Below are 16,615 nucleotides of genomic sequence, written 5' to 3'. Positions count from 1 at the left end.
AAACACCTTAAATCAAGCATGCAAGATAAAGATTTTTTTCATGCCAACATGCAGAAAACACCACCCAAGATAAGTAGCTAAAAGGGGAACTTTTCATACAAAAGATTAAGTAGTCACCACGATGACTGCCTTCATGAAAAACAAAGCTGGAATTTGACTTAGTACTTCTGAGGGGCTTTGTTAACATGTTTTACCTATCGAAAGCTCTTAAAACCTGAAGGCTTTCAATGTCAGTATTTTATGACTACCACTACAGAGAGTGAAACTGAGATCTACAGCTTAAAATACACATTATGTTAATTCTAACTTGTGAATGTTCCCAACAGAAACATTCACTTATGTCTAACAAGTCCTCCTTTTTTTTAAAAAAAATTTTTTTTATTCCTTTCCGATGTTTGTCAGGCAAAATCTATTTGTTATCTTTACTTAAATTGTGGAAAGCACATGTGAAAACTCACCTGGAAAATTAATTGCTATTCCTGTGTATCTAAACTTACATTTTTAAAAACCTGCTTCTCAAAACACTGCAAATGGTTCACTAAATCCTGGCATATCCAACAGGAATTTGTACCTTTGCAAGTGGCGACTGCCAGAAAACCAGTATTTAACATGAATTCATAGCTGGTTCTTAAACCATCTCAATTTGCCTTTGACACCATCTGCTTTTAAGCAGTCCAAAAATGGGCTCGACAGGACAAAATGTAAAGAGGAACCTGGTGGTGCGTGTGGTGATTACCAATCCATGTAGAAAAAGTCCAGCCCTGAACTGGTCAAAATGGTTATTACAAAGTCTCAAACCCCAACAGGATGATACCTGTTTAATGAATCATAGAACCTGTTTTCAGAAGCAAGCAGATTTTTCCATGGAGATTCCCGTCTATGAAGGGGAGAAACACTACCTTAACAAGCTATAATAGGTCTTAATTTTGTTCAGTTTTAGCACCTTAAATACCATGGAGTTTCACTAGTTGTGTCCCAAGAGTTCTATTTGAATGTTTAAGGAAATATTAAAAACACATAGCTTAAATCTTTTCAAAGTCTGCTACCAAAAAAAGGCCTGAATTTAAACAGGACACTAGTTATTTTAAAATACTTAAAACATTCATTCTGAACAACAACTCCTTCATTGTCTACCTGTTTGGAAGCTCTGAAGAAAAAATTTTGCTTACTTGCCAGTTTCTTAGGTATGCTTTATTTTATCCCCGTAAATGACTCATATCCTCTCTGTAGAGGCCAGAAGCAGGTTCTTGAGCCTTACCAGGTGAAAGATATCCCCTTTTGGCAAACACAGTATTAGTGTTTCAAATAGCAGCACCCTTTGACTAACTTACTCAAAGAAAGTTACTTTAACAAGCTGCTTGCTGAGATAGGCTTGGCAACTGTAGAGAATCAAGAAAAATGCAAAGATATTCAAGAGAGACTTCTACTAATACCTTTTCTTTCTCAGTCCATGAAACATTCCTCATCCTGGCAGGGCAAACAACATTGACTAGAAAACTGTACAAGCAGTCTTAAAATACATGCTACTGCACCTTCCAGCAGGTTATGAAAGCACTGGAAAATAATACTGACATTTAACAAACATGGAATTCTTATTTTGGAAGTACTTTTAGAGTGTACACCTAGTGAGGCTCTCATCAAGCTGAATTCTATCAACATTTTCCACTGGATGACTGAAGACAAAAGCTTGATGGAGAGATTTTCTCAATACATCTCAAGAGAAGTCTCAAGACTCCTCTGTACTCCTCTAGGTCAGAAAACATTTTTAAACAGACCTCAGTAACCTCTGAATTTCACCAGTTGAAACAAGATCAATGAAATAGGATGCATAAAAGAGTTTACAAGAAGCTATGTCTGTAGGGACAGGTAGAATAAAGACTTAAGGACATCCCAGACTCCCCAAAGGAGTCTGTTATGGAGAATTGCTCTATTTACTAATCCCTTCACTTTTCTTTCTTCAGTTGCTTATCCATAGGGTATCTATAGCAAAAGGGCCAGGTCAGCAGCTATCTTAAACAATATGAAATCTAAAATGCTCTTTAGGATTCCTTACACAAATTACTTCTGTGACAAGTTCCCCCTCAATGCCATGTATTGACACCTCGATCTGCTTGAAAACAAGAGACCTTGGTTAAAGCAGGCAAGACCTACCAGGGGGTGAGGGGGAAGAAGGTAGTGGGAAGTCAAGGCTAAAGTTAAAGCAGTATTTTGCTACACTGACAGTATAGTAGAGAGGACATCACCACCAATGTCACCTGCTTTTTGATAAAAAAAACAAAGCAAGCAACCAGAATCAAGGCTGCAGACATTTTAGGCTCCTGGACTTAGTTATTTCTGAAAGACAGACAAGAATACTGATACAGGCTGAGTGTTTAGTGCTGCAGTTTTAGAACTGAAGACTTCGATGGCAATCTTGACCACAAGTAACGCCACTTAGAGAATAATTGGTTCTTCTTCTCTAATCACCAAATCTTGCGTAGCTGTTTCCAACAGGCCAGAATTTTAAGGAGAATTCAAGTCATTTCAAACACAGCATTCTCTAATTTAACATGTACTTTTGCTTTCTCTCAAGAAATTCAGGTAACGCTGTCAGATTATCACAGGTCAGAATCCTTTAACCTCTGTCTGCAGACTATACAGGAATTCTAAAATGAACCACAAGCTTTCTGCTTAACATAAATGGCAATTAAATATACCTCAAAAAATAAAAATGCTAAAGCAGCCATTTCGCTCTTTTGCATACTGAAATGCCTACTGCCTACCAAAGTTCCACCTGACAAGTTACCAAAGACTGGTTAATGCACTGAAGGATGTAGGATATATTTCTACAGTTCTTTAGGATAGACTTCCTTGGATTGGCATGAGACAGCTACTGAGAACTGTCACAGAATCAAATTTACCCAGATGGCTTATACATCTAGATAACCATTCTATGACTAGCACAGAAAAAGAAAGGAGAAAACCTATTCACTAAATTTACTAATGAATATATGAATCACAGCACTGAATTTGGTTTTCCCTTGCAAGAAATTTCAGACTTAAAAATTTAAAGAAATAGAAGAATTAAACATTGCTGCAGGCAAACATACACCTTAATAATTGAAGTTATACACCAGCAATTGTTAAGTAATCTTTTGGGGTTTTACTTTTGATTTTACTGTCAAAAGTTTCATTTACTAGCGTTCTCCAAAAGCAACTCTTCATTCCTAATTAAAACTGCCAAAAGCAGTTTCACACCAGTCATTTTAAACCCATACGTTTTGCTTTTACTACTATATTAAGGTGATTTTTGCCCAGTATCTTTAGCAGCATGAGCAACAACAGCATACATAAGGAAAAGATAGCTGGTACAAAAGGGAGTACCTGGAGATAACAGGTGACTTGCTTCCATTCACTGTATTTGTTCTTTCCCAAGGCTTTCTTGTTAGTTCTGGAAAACATAGTGAGAAGATTAAAAACTCTTTTTCTATTCGTTGTGTAATTCATATGAGGAAACTTCAAGTTCCTGGCAACTTAAGTTGGCTGCTGTTGGGTTTTTGTGTTACTACATTGCATTAGGTCTTTCATATTAAGCTACCTCCTGTTGTATTCATCTTATTTTTAGTCATACTACCATTTATGTTGCGATAGCATCTTAAAGTCTCACTTTTGTTCTAGACATTGTAAATGCCATTTGATTCTTAATCCAACTGGGAGAAAGTCTGCCTATACTTTAAGTATCTGATTGCTTCAGTTGTGAAACACGGAATTCTGGAACTATAACCAAATAGCTTAAAATACTAGAGGAAGATGTTTTTAAGCTAAAGGAGTTTTCCTGATCTGTTAATGAATTATAGAAGATTAATTCAGTGTCAATTTCAACAAAGCGACAGCAGGGATGATACAACCTCACACAGCTAGAATACCTTTCAGCAACAAGGTATTTATTTTCCAAAGTCTTGTCCCCAAAAAGATACTTCAAAAGTTGCAATATGTAATTTCCCCCTTTCAAAATAATACAGACTCAAAAATAAAGGTACTGTTGCCCTAGGATCCAGAAGAGATCATAGTTTACTCACCACCCATGATACCAGACAAAGTTTTACTGTGCATCTCTTCTCCCATCTGGGTAGCTTATACTCTATGGGCAAGCAGTCTATTACACACCATAGAAGAGGACTTTTGGGCCTAGTCTATAGGCATAAGTCTAATTTGTAGTCAAGTTTAAAAAGCCCAACCTATCTTTATATGTGCTTATGCTTCACTTTCCATTATGGAGCCTGCTTTCAGTTCTGCTTAGAATGCTCTCAAATAAACTTTGACTTGCTATCCTGAGTTTATTACAGTGATCTAAAGTCACATATGAAAGCCAGCTTTATTGTGCAGGTTGGTTTGTCAACAGCAGACAGACAGAAATCACAGCCAAAACAAGGCAAACAGTTCAGTTAAGGACTGTTTATTTTGTGTCCTCACATGGTGAATGAGATTGATTTTTTTTCCTTTAGTGGTCTCACCTAAGCCCTTCCTCAGGACATACCTATCACCACAAATGCTTCATTCCTTATGGATCAGGTTTTCATTCCTTACAATCTGCACAAATTAAAACAGTCCTTCTGTAGTGTGAATTGTTATTACTTACTTGCTGTCATTACTTACTCAGGACTGATCTTAGTCTTTATTTCAGATCTGGGTTTGTTTTGTTCCTTTTCTCTTGTACTGCTCAGCTCTGCTAAGCTGGGCAAGCTAACAGGCAGAAATGCCCTTTCAGAGTCTCATATTGACCAGGCAGTTCTCTGGGATGCAGCTAGATCCTGAGAAGAGTATCTGAATTGCAGATGTCTGCTAGCATAGCCTGTGACCCAGCCTACTACAGGTTGCCAGTGCTAGTAGTAAGTCTTAAGCTTAATTTGATATACCAGGCTTCAGGACTTGTCCTGCCAAGGAGTTATTTTAGCTGTATCTGCAAAACTGAGAAACCTTTGCTATGGCTACAGCTTGCTGAAGGACCCCATGATTATCCTTACCTAGCTGAAACAGCGACATTATCCAAGGGTCATACATCTGTTGCCTAACCCATGGTTTTGAGCTTGTTTGTTTATATTATTACCTAACATGCTGTAACTTAGGTTTTACTTAGCTTTATGTGACTGTTTCTTCCCCTAGAAAGAATATACCATATACAGGAAAGGACTAGTATGTGTAAGTAATCATGCTGTAACTCTCCCTGTAAGCAACAGGGGGAGAGAGAGTACAGCCCCTTAACAGAGTTGAAATGTGTCAAAATAAATGCAAGGAGACCCAAGCACAGGACAGAAGAAATGTCTCCCCTTTCATCATACCCCTCCTGACAAAGAATGTGGAACTCTGATAGTTCACCACAACAGCACATAGGAAGGGTAAGCGCAACGCCAAAGAAGTAAATCCTAGCAAGCCTGTGTATAACAATTTCAGTTATATTATTAATGGTAATTAGACATAATTACACAAATTTTTGACCTGGCCTCTGCTCAGTATGCCAAGCAGTCCTCTTAAATATTTTGAAGACATGTTCCAATGATGAGGCATAGCATTACTAGAGCATTGTACATCATCAAGAAACAAAGTGAAATCTCTCCATTGGAAGGAAACAGTCAAACCTTTGGATGCATTTGACATTTTAAAGAAGTTTGATGAGGCTTCTTATTATGACAACCAATTAAAGGAACCACTCCACTTCCACTGTTTTTTATTTCCCTCTTTTGGGCCTATATTATTATTAGAAGTGTTCCAAAAGCAGTAATTTCCCCAAGGCTAAGATCATCCCTGTGTTTAACAGAATGAAGCAAACTCCTAAGCTGGGGGGGGGGGCGGGGTGTGTGTGTGTGAAGAAAAACTTGATTTGTATTAAGTCATTTATTGCCTTGCAGTCTAATTTCTTTAGACCACTGTATCTCAATACTAACAGGTTTCCAGTTATTTCCATCCAGACACACTTGGCTCCTAGCTCTCCTTTTTATACTACAGCCAATAGCCACCTGGGTTTTGTTCACCCTACAGCAGTAGTTTTCCATATTAAGGCCTACACACCATCAAGTGGCTGAATCATCTAGTGAAGAAGTATACACATGGACAAGCAATCAACAGAGAAAGCTGGAATATACTGAAAACTGGTATATTCATTACCCAGTCATTTTCCTTCTGCTTCCAGTATCTTCTGGGATGACAAACTGCAAGTTACATGGCACATCCTCCCCCTTTTGTATGCACATAGGGGGAGGTGGCCAGGGAAGCTAAGAGTACAAGAAGGTACTAATGAAGGACAGGAGAAGAAAATCTTAAGTGTCACTTGAGTCCTTGTAACACAAGCATTTATAGTATGAATACGTATGTATGCTGACAATGCACCTTGGCCAACTACAGAATTGGCGAGATGTAAGCTTTCCTTACCGACTGCAGCAGAATCGTTGGCTACACGGTTCCAAACTCTGCCACAAGCATTCCTCAGCAGAGGAATCATGGTTAAAGAATTTCTACTCCATGCACTTATATTGCATGTGAAGGAATCTTTACTAAGGTACCTGGAAGTGGCAACTGTTTTTGTCTGACTCTGACAGTCTTGCATGTCTGCCTTGAAGGAAAAAAACTACTGTCCCAACTCATGCACATTCACTAGCATTATAGAATCACAGAGTTCACAAAGCTGTGCTACTTACCAGGTGTGCTTGTTGAAGAAACTTTAGATGTTGAAGACTCTGATTCTTCCTGATTAAAAGGGAGGAGAGAGGGAGAAAGGGAGGGGAAGAGGAGAGAAAAAAAAAATCACCTTTGACTCTTGCGAATCTAACTGATTAATCTCAACTGTTTAAATATTTATTTCGCTTTTTATAGACATTTAAATGGTTCTGCTCAATTGTATGTAGAAAATGCACTTTACAAAAGAGTGGTTATGTGTATATATATGGTAAAGTACAACTAATCTCTCATGTACACCATTAGAATCTTTCTCATAATATAGTACTGAATAATGTGAAATAGATAAAGTTTCTCAACTCACAGTTTTATCTTCTTTCTGCTCTGGTTCTGTTGATCCCTTTTCAGCAATTCTTCTCCTACAAGCAGTAACAAAAGTTACCCAGATCATCATGGCTTTAGGATGGAAGAATGTTGTTTAGTGTAATTAGAGACATATACAGCCTGATGGCTAGATAATTGACAATTAGTGTTTAAAAAGGTACTTTCAAAATACTTTCAAGGACAAAGCCCTCCTGCCAAAGCAACTGTGCAATTCTTTCTCCCCTTGAAGTCTGTATCCCCTCCCCTACTGCTGCACAAAGACTTACACAGAAGTACTCGATTACACTCAAGTAAAAATGCTATTCATAAAACATTATCAACTTCACAAAGCAACCACATGAGCAAGCTGATGTTTATTTGATCCTTAGCCAGCTGCAAACAGGCACCCAAAATCCTACCTCTGCGATGATTAAGCATCTGGAGCACAGCCAAAACAGCTCCTTACCTCCTGGCTAGCAGGGCGCTCATTTCTTCCATCAGCCCACTGCCTCCCAAGGGAAGCGGACCATTTCCACGGCCACTCTCTGTTTTAGATGAAGCAGAGCCTCCTCCTCCTCCACTCGAACTGGAGGAGTCTTCACCCTGCATAATACACAAAGTAACAGCAGATGTGCACATAAAATTATAGCTGACTTAATGCAAGAAGCAAAGTTCACATATGAGAAAGAAACAAACGTATAAAGAATGAGATGGGCTGGTAGTACATCCTGTAATGCTTTTTGAATAGCGAATTAAGCCCACCCCAGAAGTCTTGATATGCCATTAATCTCAAACAAAAATTACAACCAGTTCAGGAAGACAGGACTTAGAGACAGGAATTGGAGAAAGGAACAAAAAGAGTTGCATTTACCCGCGAGACTTTCCTAAGTTTGGCTCCAGCAAGTGCAGCTGCTAGTCCAGTTAAAGGGCGATTTTCTTCAGACACAAATCCCACTGAAAATCCAGAGGCGGGGAGGGGGGGAGCAGGAGGTGGAAGGGGAACGGGAGGAACTTGGCTAGGAAGCGGAGGAGGTGGTGGTGGCGGCGGCGGAGGCCCTGAAGGTGGAAGTGGAGGTGGTGGTGGTGGGCCAGGAGGAGGTGGGGCTGCTACTGAGGACTGAGCTGGGCCAGGGGGTAGGGGCGGTGGGGGAGGAGGTGCAGGTGGTCCTTGGACAACACCTAGTATCAAAGACAAAACAAATAGACTATATTAAGGATTTAGAAAAGAAAGACCTTGCGTCCACCGAGATACTGGTTCTTTTGCTCAGTGTATGACACATTAATACTGGTAAGGATCCTTTTTATAGGCAAGAAAACACTGCAAGTTTCAGCAGGAGAGAAGCATTCTTATTAAATGCACTAAAAATATTACATAATATGCTATAAGAGATCGGACAGTTTCAGAGGATTTTACATACAAAACCCCTCCAGTCAGGTTCTGTGCTGCAACCAAGAAGAATCTTACACTGGGAGAACAGACAAAGCTTTTATAAAGAGTCAAGTAAGGCACGAGCAACAGACCACATAGGAACAATACTGTTTGTCCAAATGGTGCTAACACAGAGTGACTTTTCATTGTACTAACAAGCATTTAACATGCCACCCAAACACCTGAACCCTTGAACTGTTTGAGTTCTAACGCTAATTTCTAAGCTGTATAAAAATTTTTCCTCTAAAAAAGATTCCAGGAATCAACTTTAATAATTTAATACAAATGCTAATTAGTGAGATAGAAGACTGATGTATTTTAAGCTGATGGGAACAAGCTCTTCTATTTTTTTAATCCATGATTCCTTTAATGCTTTAAATTCACATTGACATGCAATACAAAATGTGTTTTGAAGAAAGAATATTCTGATGATTACTGTGTTATTATTATAGGAACAGTTTAAGAAATTGTGACTAAGAAAACAGCCCTACACATCCTCCCCGCCTCACCCAAACTGCTGCAAGCTACTAAAAAAGCTGAGCAACTCCCTTAAGCAATCTCTACAGGCAGGAATTTCACGCACAAGTCTTCCTGGTTTCCTACTCTGCTAACCACTGCATAAATTTAAAAGCCCTTTCAACTCTCTTGGTGTCACTCACCATCCAAGTGCACACTTTTATTCCATACTACAAGTGAGGCCGTTCGCCCTATTTTCCACTCCATCCCAGAGCAGCTCACACCTTCATTTCAGACAAGAGGGTATAAGCAGGATCTACTCTGCATGACTTGTGTGTGATGAAGCCACAGCCTGCTCATCCCCCAGGAGTCCCTCCTCCCACACCTTTAGCTGAGCTACTGCAGACTTACATACAAAGACCTAAATCTATTAAATCAATATAAAAGCAGGATTCAGGTTAACAGAGACATTTACATCCATGTAAAACACATTTCTATCATATTGGTACAGTGTCCATTAAGACTGTCACCTGCTTAACCAAACTTTTTCTCTAAAGTCTTTTTATCTATGCTGGTAGAATACCACTGGAAGACCCATCTTTTGTGTGTGTATGTATGTATATATGTATGTGTGTGTGTGTGTATATATATGCGAACATACAGCCAGATATCAAAATATGACCACTGTATAGAAAGAAATGCTGTAGGTGTTACATACTACTTTCTAAATTTGAAACTACATAGAGTATCAGTTCAGATCATTCCTTGCTTAAGGTCATTCGCATGTCCAAAGCTGCACATACATTCTTCCATGTTGGCTGCTGTTAGGAAACTAATGATGCTGCCTATTAACACCACATTTCAAATAAACTAATAGTGCTAGATTCACCAAGCACGTATTCGACAAGCTCTGTCCTCGACAGGTGAGAGCTTAAGAAATCAGAATTTTACCTACGACAGGCCACAGAATGCCAGCTCTTATCCACGGAGCTTTAAGGTTTCCCTTACTCCAGTTTCCAAACGGTATTTCGTTGTGGTATTAAGATCACTGCAACTTCGGAAGCATCGTATTAATTCTTTGGGGCAGTTACGGGCTTTGATACCAATTGGCTTCGACTGCATTCCTGATTAGTGCATTAGTAGCAATAACAGAAAGCCTTACCCTGCTGGGTCGTAGGTTCAATCGGCTGAGAGGCTGCCTGCAAGACTGGCTCAGAAGCAGAGGAGTCTCCCAGCACAGAGTTTAGAGAGTTCTCAACAGAGGCAGGGGTAGCTGCAGAGGGAGAAGGGAGAACACTAGGCTTGGATGAGGGAGTCGAGGCATTCGGGGAGTTGGGAGAAGGAGAAGCTTGAGGTCCAGAGAGTGATAGAGGCGGAAAGGAAGGCAGTGGAGGGGGGGGAGGCGGCGGAGGCGGAGTTGGACCTGAGGTAGAAGGTGAAGGAACCGGGTAAGCCAGGTTTTCAGGAAGCCCGTTAGAAGCCGTGGGAGACGTAGACGTTTGGGTCACTGGATTAGAAGCCGACACTGGGAGGACGGGTCTCGGACCAGTAGCTTTGCCTGGGGGACTGCTTATCATTACTGGAGGAGACGGGGGAAGGGGGGCAAAACTGGGCGCAGACCAGGCGACGGGCTTTGTATTTGGAGGCAGAGTCGCCGGGGCATTGACGGGAGAAGGGGGCCGAGAACTTTTGTTCAGCGGACGAGGAACCGTAGCGTAATGGGGGAGAACGGGGTGGAAAGCTGAGCCTAAAGATGTAGCAAAACGTGATGCAGAGTGCCTTAGAGGCGGTGTAGGGGGAGTGGAAGTCGGTGGTGCAGAAGTCACTACAGCGTACTCCGGTGTGGCCTCCGACATTGGTGCTGAGACTGCTTTTGCATATGATGGAGGAGGTGCTGAAGGAGGCTGGCAACTGGAGTATTCAGGAAGTGGAGTGCTATACGGGGAGTTGTCGAAAGATGGAGCTGGACAGAAGATGGAAAGCAGCAGCAAAGGCAGGATAAAAAAAGGAGAAAGAGAAAAAGGGAGCTAATGAAGCAACAAAACCAGCATTCAAACAAAATGTATAAATGTAGACTACAGTTAGTACCAGAGGATTAGGCACAAGTGAAAATACTGTTAGGAAAGTTTTACATATTATCACAGCTGCTTTTAAATTTTACCAACTATTTTTGTGCCAACATTTGAATTTACAAGTACGTTTTACAGTAAGTATTCTCAAATCCCATCTGTGAGATGGATTAGATATAGGGTTGATTAATCAGTCTTTCATCAGCTTTTATCTTCTTGTTTGGTTGCAAACTGCAAGCAAGTGTAGTGATCTTAACATTTGTTACAACTCCACTAATAAAACTCATACCATAGGCAGCAAGTATCTTTCTCTTCCCCAGAAAAAGCTCCATCGCAAACTTGGAAGTACTGGGAATAAAACTACCGATAAAACCCTCTGCTCTAAAATGACTAGCTCTTACATAGTATTCCTTGACTTTTACCATGAGCTGACTTCTTACATAAATTGAGTTTGTTACTAAAGAACAACCAAGCGCTTAACTAATGTTCCATTATATTACCAAAATGAGAAAGCTTTCAGTTATCACTGGATACATTTCCGCAGGCAGTGCATTATCTTATCTCCACATACATACAATACATTTCACTGCAATGTTACTACAATGATAAATTAAGCAAGACTTCATACTGAAAGGCATTTCTCACACTACTACTTTGCCTTATATAGGTACACACCTTCTACATTAACACACTCAAGCTGATATGTTTAGTTTTGGGGTTTGGTTTTTTTTTTCCAAATTATGTAACAAGAATACATCTTGTTGAATAGAGCAAACAACGATAACGGAATTGTAACTCATCATACTTTAACCAATGTTGGAGGTGCCCAATATGATTCGATTTCTCCAAGCAATCAGAGAGTATGGCAATGGAGTGAGCAAATAGTGCAAAAAAATTTATTTTAGCATTAATGGCAAATTATGACAGGAAAGTCAAAGCTCTTGGGACTTCTTGCCATAAAAAAAAAGGAAGCAAGTCCGGCAAACAGAAGCCTGAAATACTGACTGTTGTTACACCACTGTACTCACTGCCCTTTGTTGCTTCTCTCCCACTCCATCACCCAGACTCATAAAGCGTAGTCTCGTACTTGAATACACTTGGTTTTTAAATTCTTACCAGCGTTTGAAATTCTTCTCTCTCTCTCCCATTCCAGTTGTTCCCTTTCCAACTGTTCTTGCCGTTCTCTTTCTTGCCTTTCCCGTTCAAGTCGTTCCAGTCTTTCTCGATCCTGCCTCTCCTTCTCTTGTCTCTCCCTTTCTAGGCGCTCTTGCCGTTCCCTTTCTTGCCGTTCTCTCTCCAGTTGCTCCTGTTCTAGACGCTCTCTTTCAAGTCTTTCCCTTTCTAGCCTCTCCCTCTCCAGCCTCTCCCGTTCCATTCGTTCACGATCCAGCCTCTCCCGTTCCAGCTCCTTCTGCCTCTGTTGCTCTTGCAACTGCCTACAATCATAAACAAAAAGAAAAGAAAAAAAAAATCCTAAGTTGCAAAGCAAAAACAAAAAATATTGAGCAACTGTTAGAGGACAAGAACAGATAAACTAATCAACAATCTTTGCACTAGCGAGAACAAGAGCACAGCATTTGTACCTACATAAAATTCTTAATTCTACATGTCATTTTTCTGAGCCAGATAATAGTTTTATTATGTTTACGGTAAAAAGAATCATATATTCAATTTCCTCTTAACTAATTTAACATTCCAAGAGACAGCTTTCAAGAGGTAAGAATAGAAAGCTGCTGCTGATAATTTACTAACTGATACAATCTTCCCAGTTTGGAATATGGAGTTACATTCGTGCTTTGCATAGTATTTTATACTCAAAGCAGTGAATAAAAGTACAGTGAAATAGCAGTAACATGAATACCCATTAAAAAAAACCACCCTCAAACAAATTATGTTTTTCAAATAAACTAGCCAGCTAGCATTTATCCAAATTTTACAGAAACATCAAAATCTACACGTCCCTCTCCACTTGCATAATACTATATGCACATACAACTTCACTGGCATCAAGATGAGAACACCCTGAAGGCAGAGGAAAACTGGACATGGTCAGAAAAAAATCCAGGGTGCAGCAGCCAAGGAAACACTGCAGGGAGCTGGCAGGGTTTCCAGCTCATGGGAGTCTTTGCAAAGGAAAGCAGAGAGGGAGAAGATGTGGAGAGGAGGAAAACAAGTAAAAGCCAGGCAGAGGAAATATAAAGAACTTGCTAAGGGTAAGAAGGAATCATGCAAAATTTGCTGCCAAAGCCACTAGGTTGGCTGAAAGAAAGGACTTTCCTGCAAAAATACAGTGGGAAAAGCTGTAAACAACCCTTTTGCTTTTTTTTCCTCAGCTTCTTTTGTATTTTCTTTAGTTTTTTGGTTTGGGTTTTTTTTTAAATTATATTTTAAAAAGATACATGTTTTTAGCTGGCTGAAATATAGCTTTTTGATTTTCAAAGCTTTTTCATCTCTTCGGGGAACTCACTACTAAAACAAAAATTAGGCACGTCCTCCTCAAAGCTCTGGCCAGTATGTTCCTGCCAATACATATCACTGAAAATATTGTTAGTTATCATCCTCTATTTGAATTCTTATTTTCAAAAAAATATCATGACATTTAAAAACTTGTATATAAAGCACACAGCCATTTTTTTCTGCCACGCTTCAGATGCCAATTGAAGATAGCTTCTCAACAAATACAAAGCACAGACAGCTTTTAACTATAAAGCAAAAAGGAGACCTAAATTTTGACACCTTGAGCTACTAGATATGTGTCTTCTATAGACTGCCACTGGGCAATCTTACTTGGAAAGTTCATTGGTAATTCTATACTATGTGCTTAGAGCCATATAAAACTGAAGTCTGAAAATGAGGGGAACTTCAGCTATTTCACTCCTATTCATGCCCAGAAAATACTGGCAGAACGGAAACCCCAGCCCATGCACTGTTACTATTGAAGTCCATCCTCTTTCAGACCAATGTTTTTCCTTTATGAACAAAAAAACTGGTAGATATTGAAAATTCATAATTGCTGTAAGCAATTAAGTTCCAGTTACGTACAGCAAAAGGACTCTTCCCTAAGGAACTTGTTACCCAACATCCTCAGAAGCAGCAAAATACTTCTGCTCCTGTATCAGTTCTTCCCTCAGCTCCTGCTCTCCCATATAATGAAGTTGTAACAGCAGTCACTAAGAAATTAGGGCTGCAACTCAGCTTGTTAAATGCTTGATTTTTAGCCTCTGAAGTCCACCAAACAGTCTGGTAATTGACTGATACATATTTGGAACCAATAGAGGATTTCTACAAAATATAAAGAGAATACAATACAAACCACAGAAATTTAAGCTCCAAAAGAGATATTAAAAATATTTTTGGCATTACGTTTTTGCTTGCTCTGTATTGTACAAAACTGGTTTTACTATGTGCTCTTTCTCCCTCAGATAAAATCTGTTATTAGAGGAAAGCGGGGTTTTCATCATGGCTAACTTCAACTTGGTCATTTTAGGCTCTTTTTTTGTAAGGGAGAGGCGGATGCACATATGTTTGTAGCTAAAAGACTATTCAGAGCAGGAGTCAACATTTACAGACTCCAAAGCAGCCTTATTAATTTTGTTCATTTTTTTACATTCATTTGCCAGAAATCAGCATATTCTACCTAGAAATGTACACACTGTTAATCCTAAAACTAAAATGTGGATTAGACATTTGAGGTTATAAACATTTCACGTTATATTTAGTTTATAAAACTAGAAGGTATCAGCTCACTAGGTTTAACAACACATCAAGCAACTGCCAGATATTTAAATTTTCTTTTTCTGAAGTTCTTAATTTCTTTACAGAAACAGAACCTCAATATAGGTCACTTTTCACATAACAGCAGCATCACCAAGGCACTTCTGCACTAAGCCATACCAAGTGCTGTGCCATTGCATGTCTTCATAAGCAACCTGGAAAAGAAACAGTGAGGTGTTCTTGACTAAGCTCCTTGATATTAAGTTATTTAGGTTAGCAAGGATGATGGCTGATTATGAAGAACTACTGATGGATCTTCTAGTTCCAAGTAACTGGGCAATAAAATTGGCAAATAAAACTCAACTGAGATACAAGTGAAGTGATGCAAGGGAGAGAGAGAAAATCTACTAAATTCATATAATATAAAATGCTGGACTTCGAGTTGACTACTGACTCAGGAATGAGATATTAGGGTTACAACTAAGACAGTTACAACACACAGTTCTATGACAACATTCATTGACATGTTCTGTTCAAAAACATAAACCAGATGCTACACATCAGGAAAGGATTACAGAGCAGCATAGAAAATACCATCATCCTGCTTCACCTACCCTGTATCTCTGTTCCCACCTCAAAAGGATGAAAACAGCAGAACTGAAAAGGTTCAAAGAACAGCAACACTATGATCAAATGTATCAAACAGTTTCCATTTAAAAATAACTAAAAAAGCTGGAATTCTGCATTCTAGTTTATAAAATCCTGAGTGATGAGGACATCCCAATACAACAGCTGGGAGGAAAGATTTGATGCAACTAATAAGTGGAAAGCTCAAAGGAAAAAAGCACCTCTGCACATCAGGCAGATAAGCTATGGAACTCCTTGCCAGAGTGATTCAAAGAAAGAGTAGGAAAAAGCCCACAGGAAAGGGGGGAAAAAAAAAAAGCCAACAAAAAAACCAAACCACCACCCCCACCCCCCCCCAAACCACCAAAAAACCCACAAAATAACATCAAATCATTAGAGGTCATTTAGAAAACAGAAATTGCATCACACACAAGAAGCTATTGAACCAGAAATGCCCAGAGGATAGGAGAGTAGCAGAGGGAAGCATTCCAGGTGTTTGCCCTGGCCCAGAACAGTTTTATTCAAGCTTTTCTAACTAATGAGAGGGATAAGTGCACATGTGTATATGTATGCACTATATACACTATAGTATATGGGGGGTGGGGGTGTATATAAATGTATACTCCGTCTCTATACAGCATGTAATTACATGCAACTTTAGCTAAAGCATAAGATGTATGCCTAAATCAAACTGTTTGCAACTGACTAGTTCTCCTAATATGTGTTAATATGTTCCTGAAGCTACCTGGGGGTTTCCTCCTCTTCAGAGAGCTATAAAGACACACAATAGCCATGCGTCATAACAAAATGTACCTAAGTGTTTATATGCTTTAAACTTAATCCAAAGCAAAAATTAAATATTTCGGTCAGCAACCAACACTATCAAATTGTATTGGCTATCTACTGAGATACAGATAAAAGGCAGTGAGACAACCACTTTCATCTACACAGGACTCAAATAAAAAAGTTCTCATTATTAAATAAATATGGCATGATTCAGTAGTTAACACTTTATTTTTGTAAAAATAAATAACTATTTTTTTGAAATGTACAAATAAAAACTATGAACAAGTTGAGCGCTTTGCTTACAATACAAACGCTCTACCAAGAGAGGGCAGCAAAATACCTTGCAAACATTGCTTATCTTATATAAAATCTCCATGCAGTAAGATATATGAGATGAAATACACCATTGTTGAGAATATTTTTAAGTTTATTCTCATTATATATTGCTGAAGCATCCCTTTGTCAACAAAGCAAAAAAAAAAAACCCACAAAAAAAACCCCAAACAAAAAAAACCCCCAAAAC

The 16,615-nt window shown here is 39.1% G+C and overlaps 1 protein-coding gene across 7 annotated transcripts in view; it reads right to left on the bottom strand.

Annotated features, from left to right (window-relative positions):
* ENAH (ENAH actin regulator) overlaps positions 1–16,615 on the bottom strand; it is a 99,939-nt gene that overhangs the window by 11,267 nt on the left and 72,057 nt on the right. For 2 of the 7 annotated variants that reach the window (XM_075042546.1, XM_075042549.1), the window contains 8 exons: positions 12,082–12,401; positions 10,059–10,859; positions 7,883–8,190; positions 7,478–7,614; positions 7,013–7,067; positions 6,672–6,720; positions 3,364–3,430; positions 815–877 (listed from right to left, as the gene is read on the bottom strand). In XM_075042546.1, coding sequence (XP_074898647.1) covers positions 815–877; positions 3,364–3,430; positions 6,672–6,720; positions 7,013–7,067; positions 7,478–7,614; positions 7,883–8,190; positions 10,059–10,859; positions 12,082–12,401 — 1,800 coding nt within the window. The remainder of the gene's footprint in view (positions 1–814; positions 878–3,363; positions 3,431–6,671; positions 6,721–7,012; positions 7,068–7,477; positions 7,615–7,882; positions 8,191–10,058; positions 10,860–12,081; positions 12,402–16,615) is intronic. The other 5 variants (XM_075042550.1, XM_075042547.1, XM_075042551.1 and 2 more) reach the window with 5 other exon arrangements.

Source organism: Buteo buteo, chromosome 12, assembly GCF_964188355.1.
Source record: "Buteo buteo chromosome 12, bButBut1.hap1.1, whole genome shotgun sequence".
In the NCBI taxonomy this organism is placed as follows: domain Eukaryota; kingdom Metazoa; phylum Chordata; class Aves; order Accipitriformes; family Accipitridae; genus Buteo; species Buteo buteo.
This window is presented reverse-complemented; position numbering and strand designations above follow the sequence as displayed.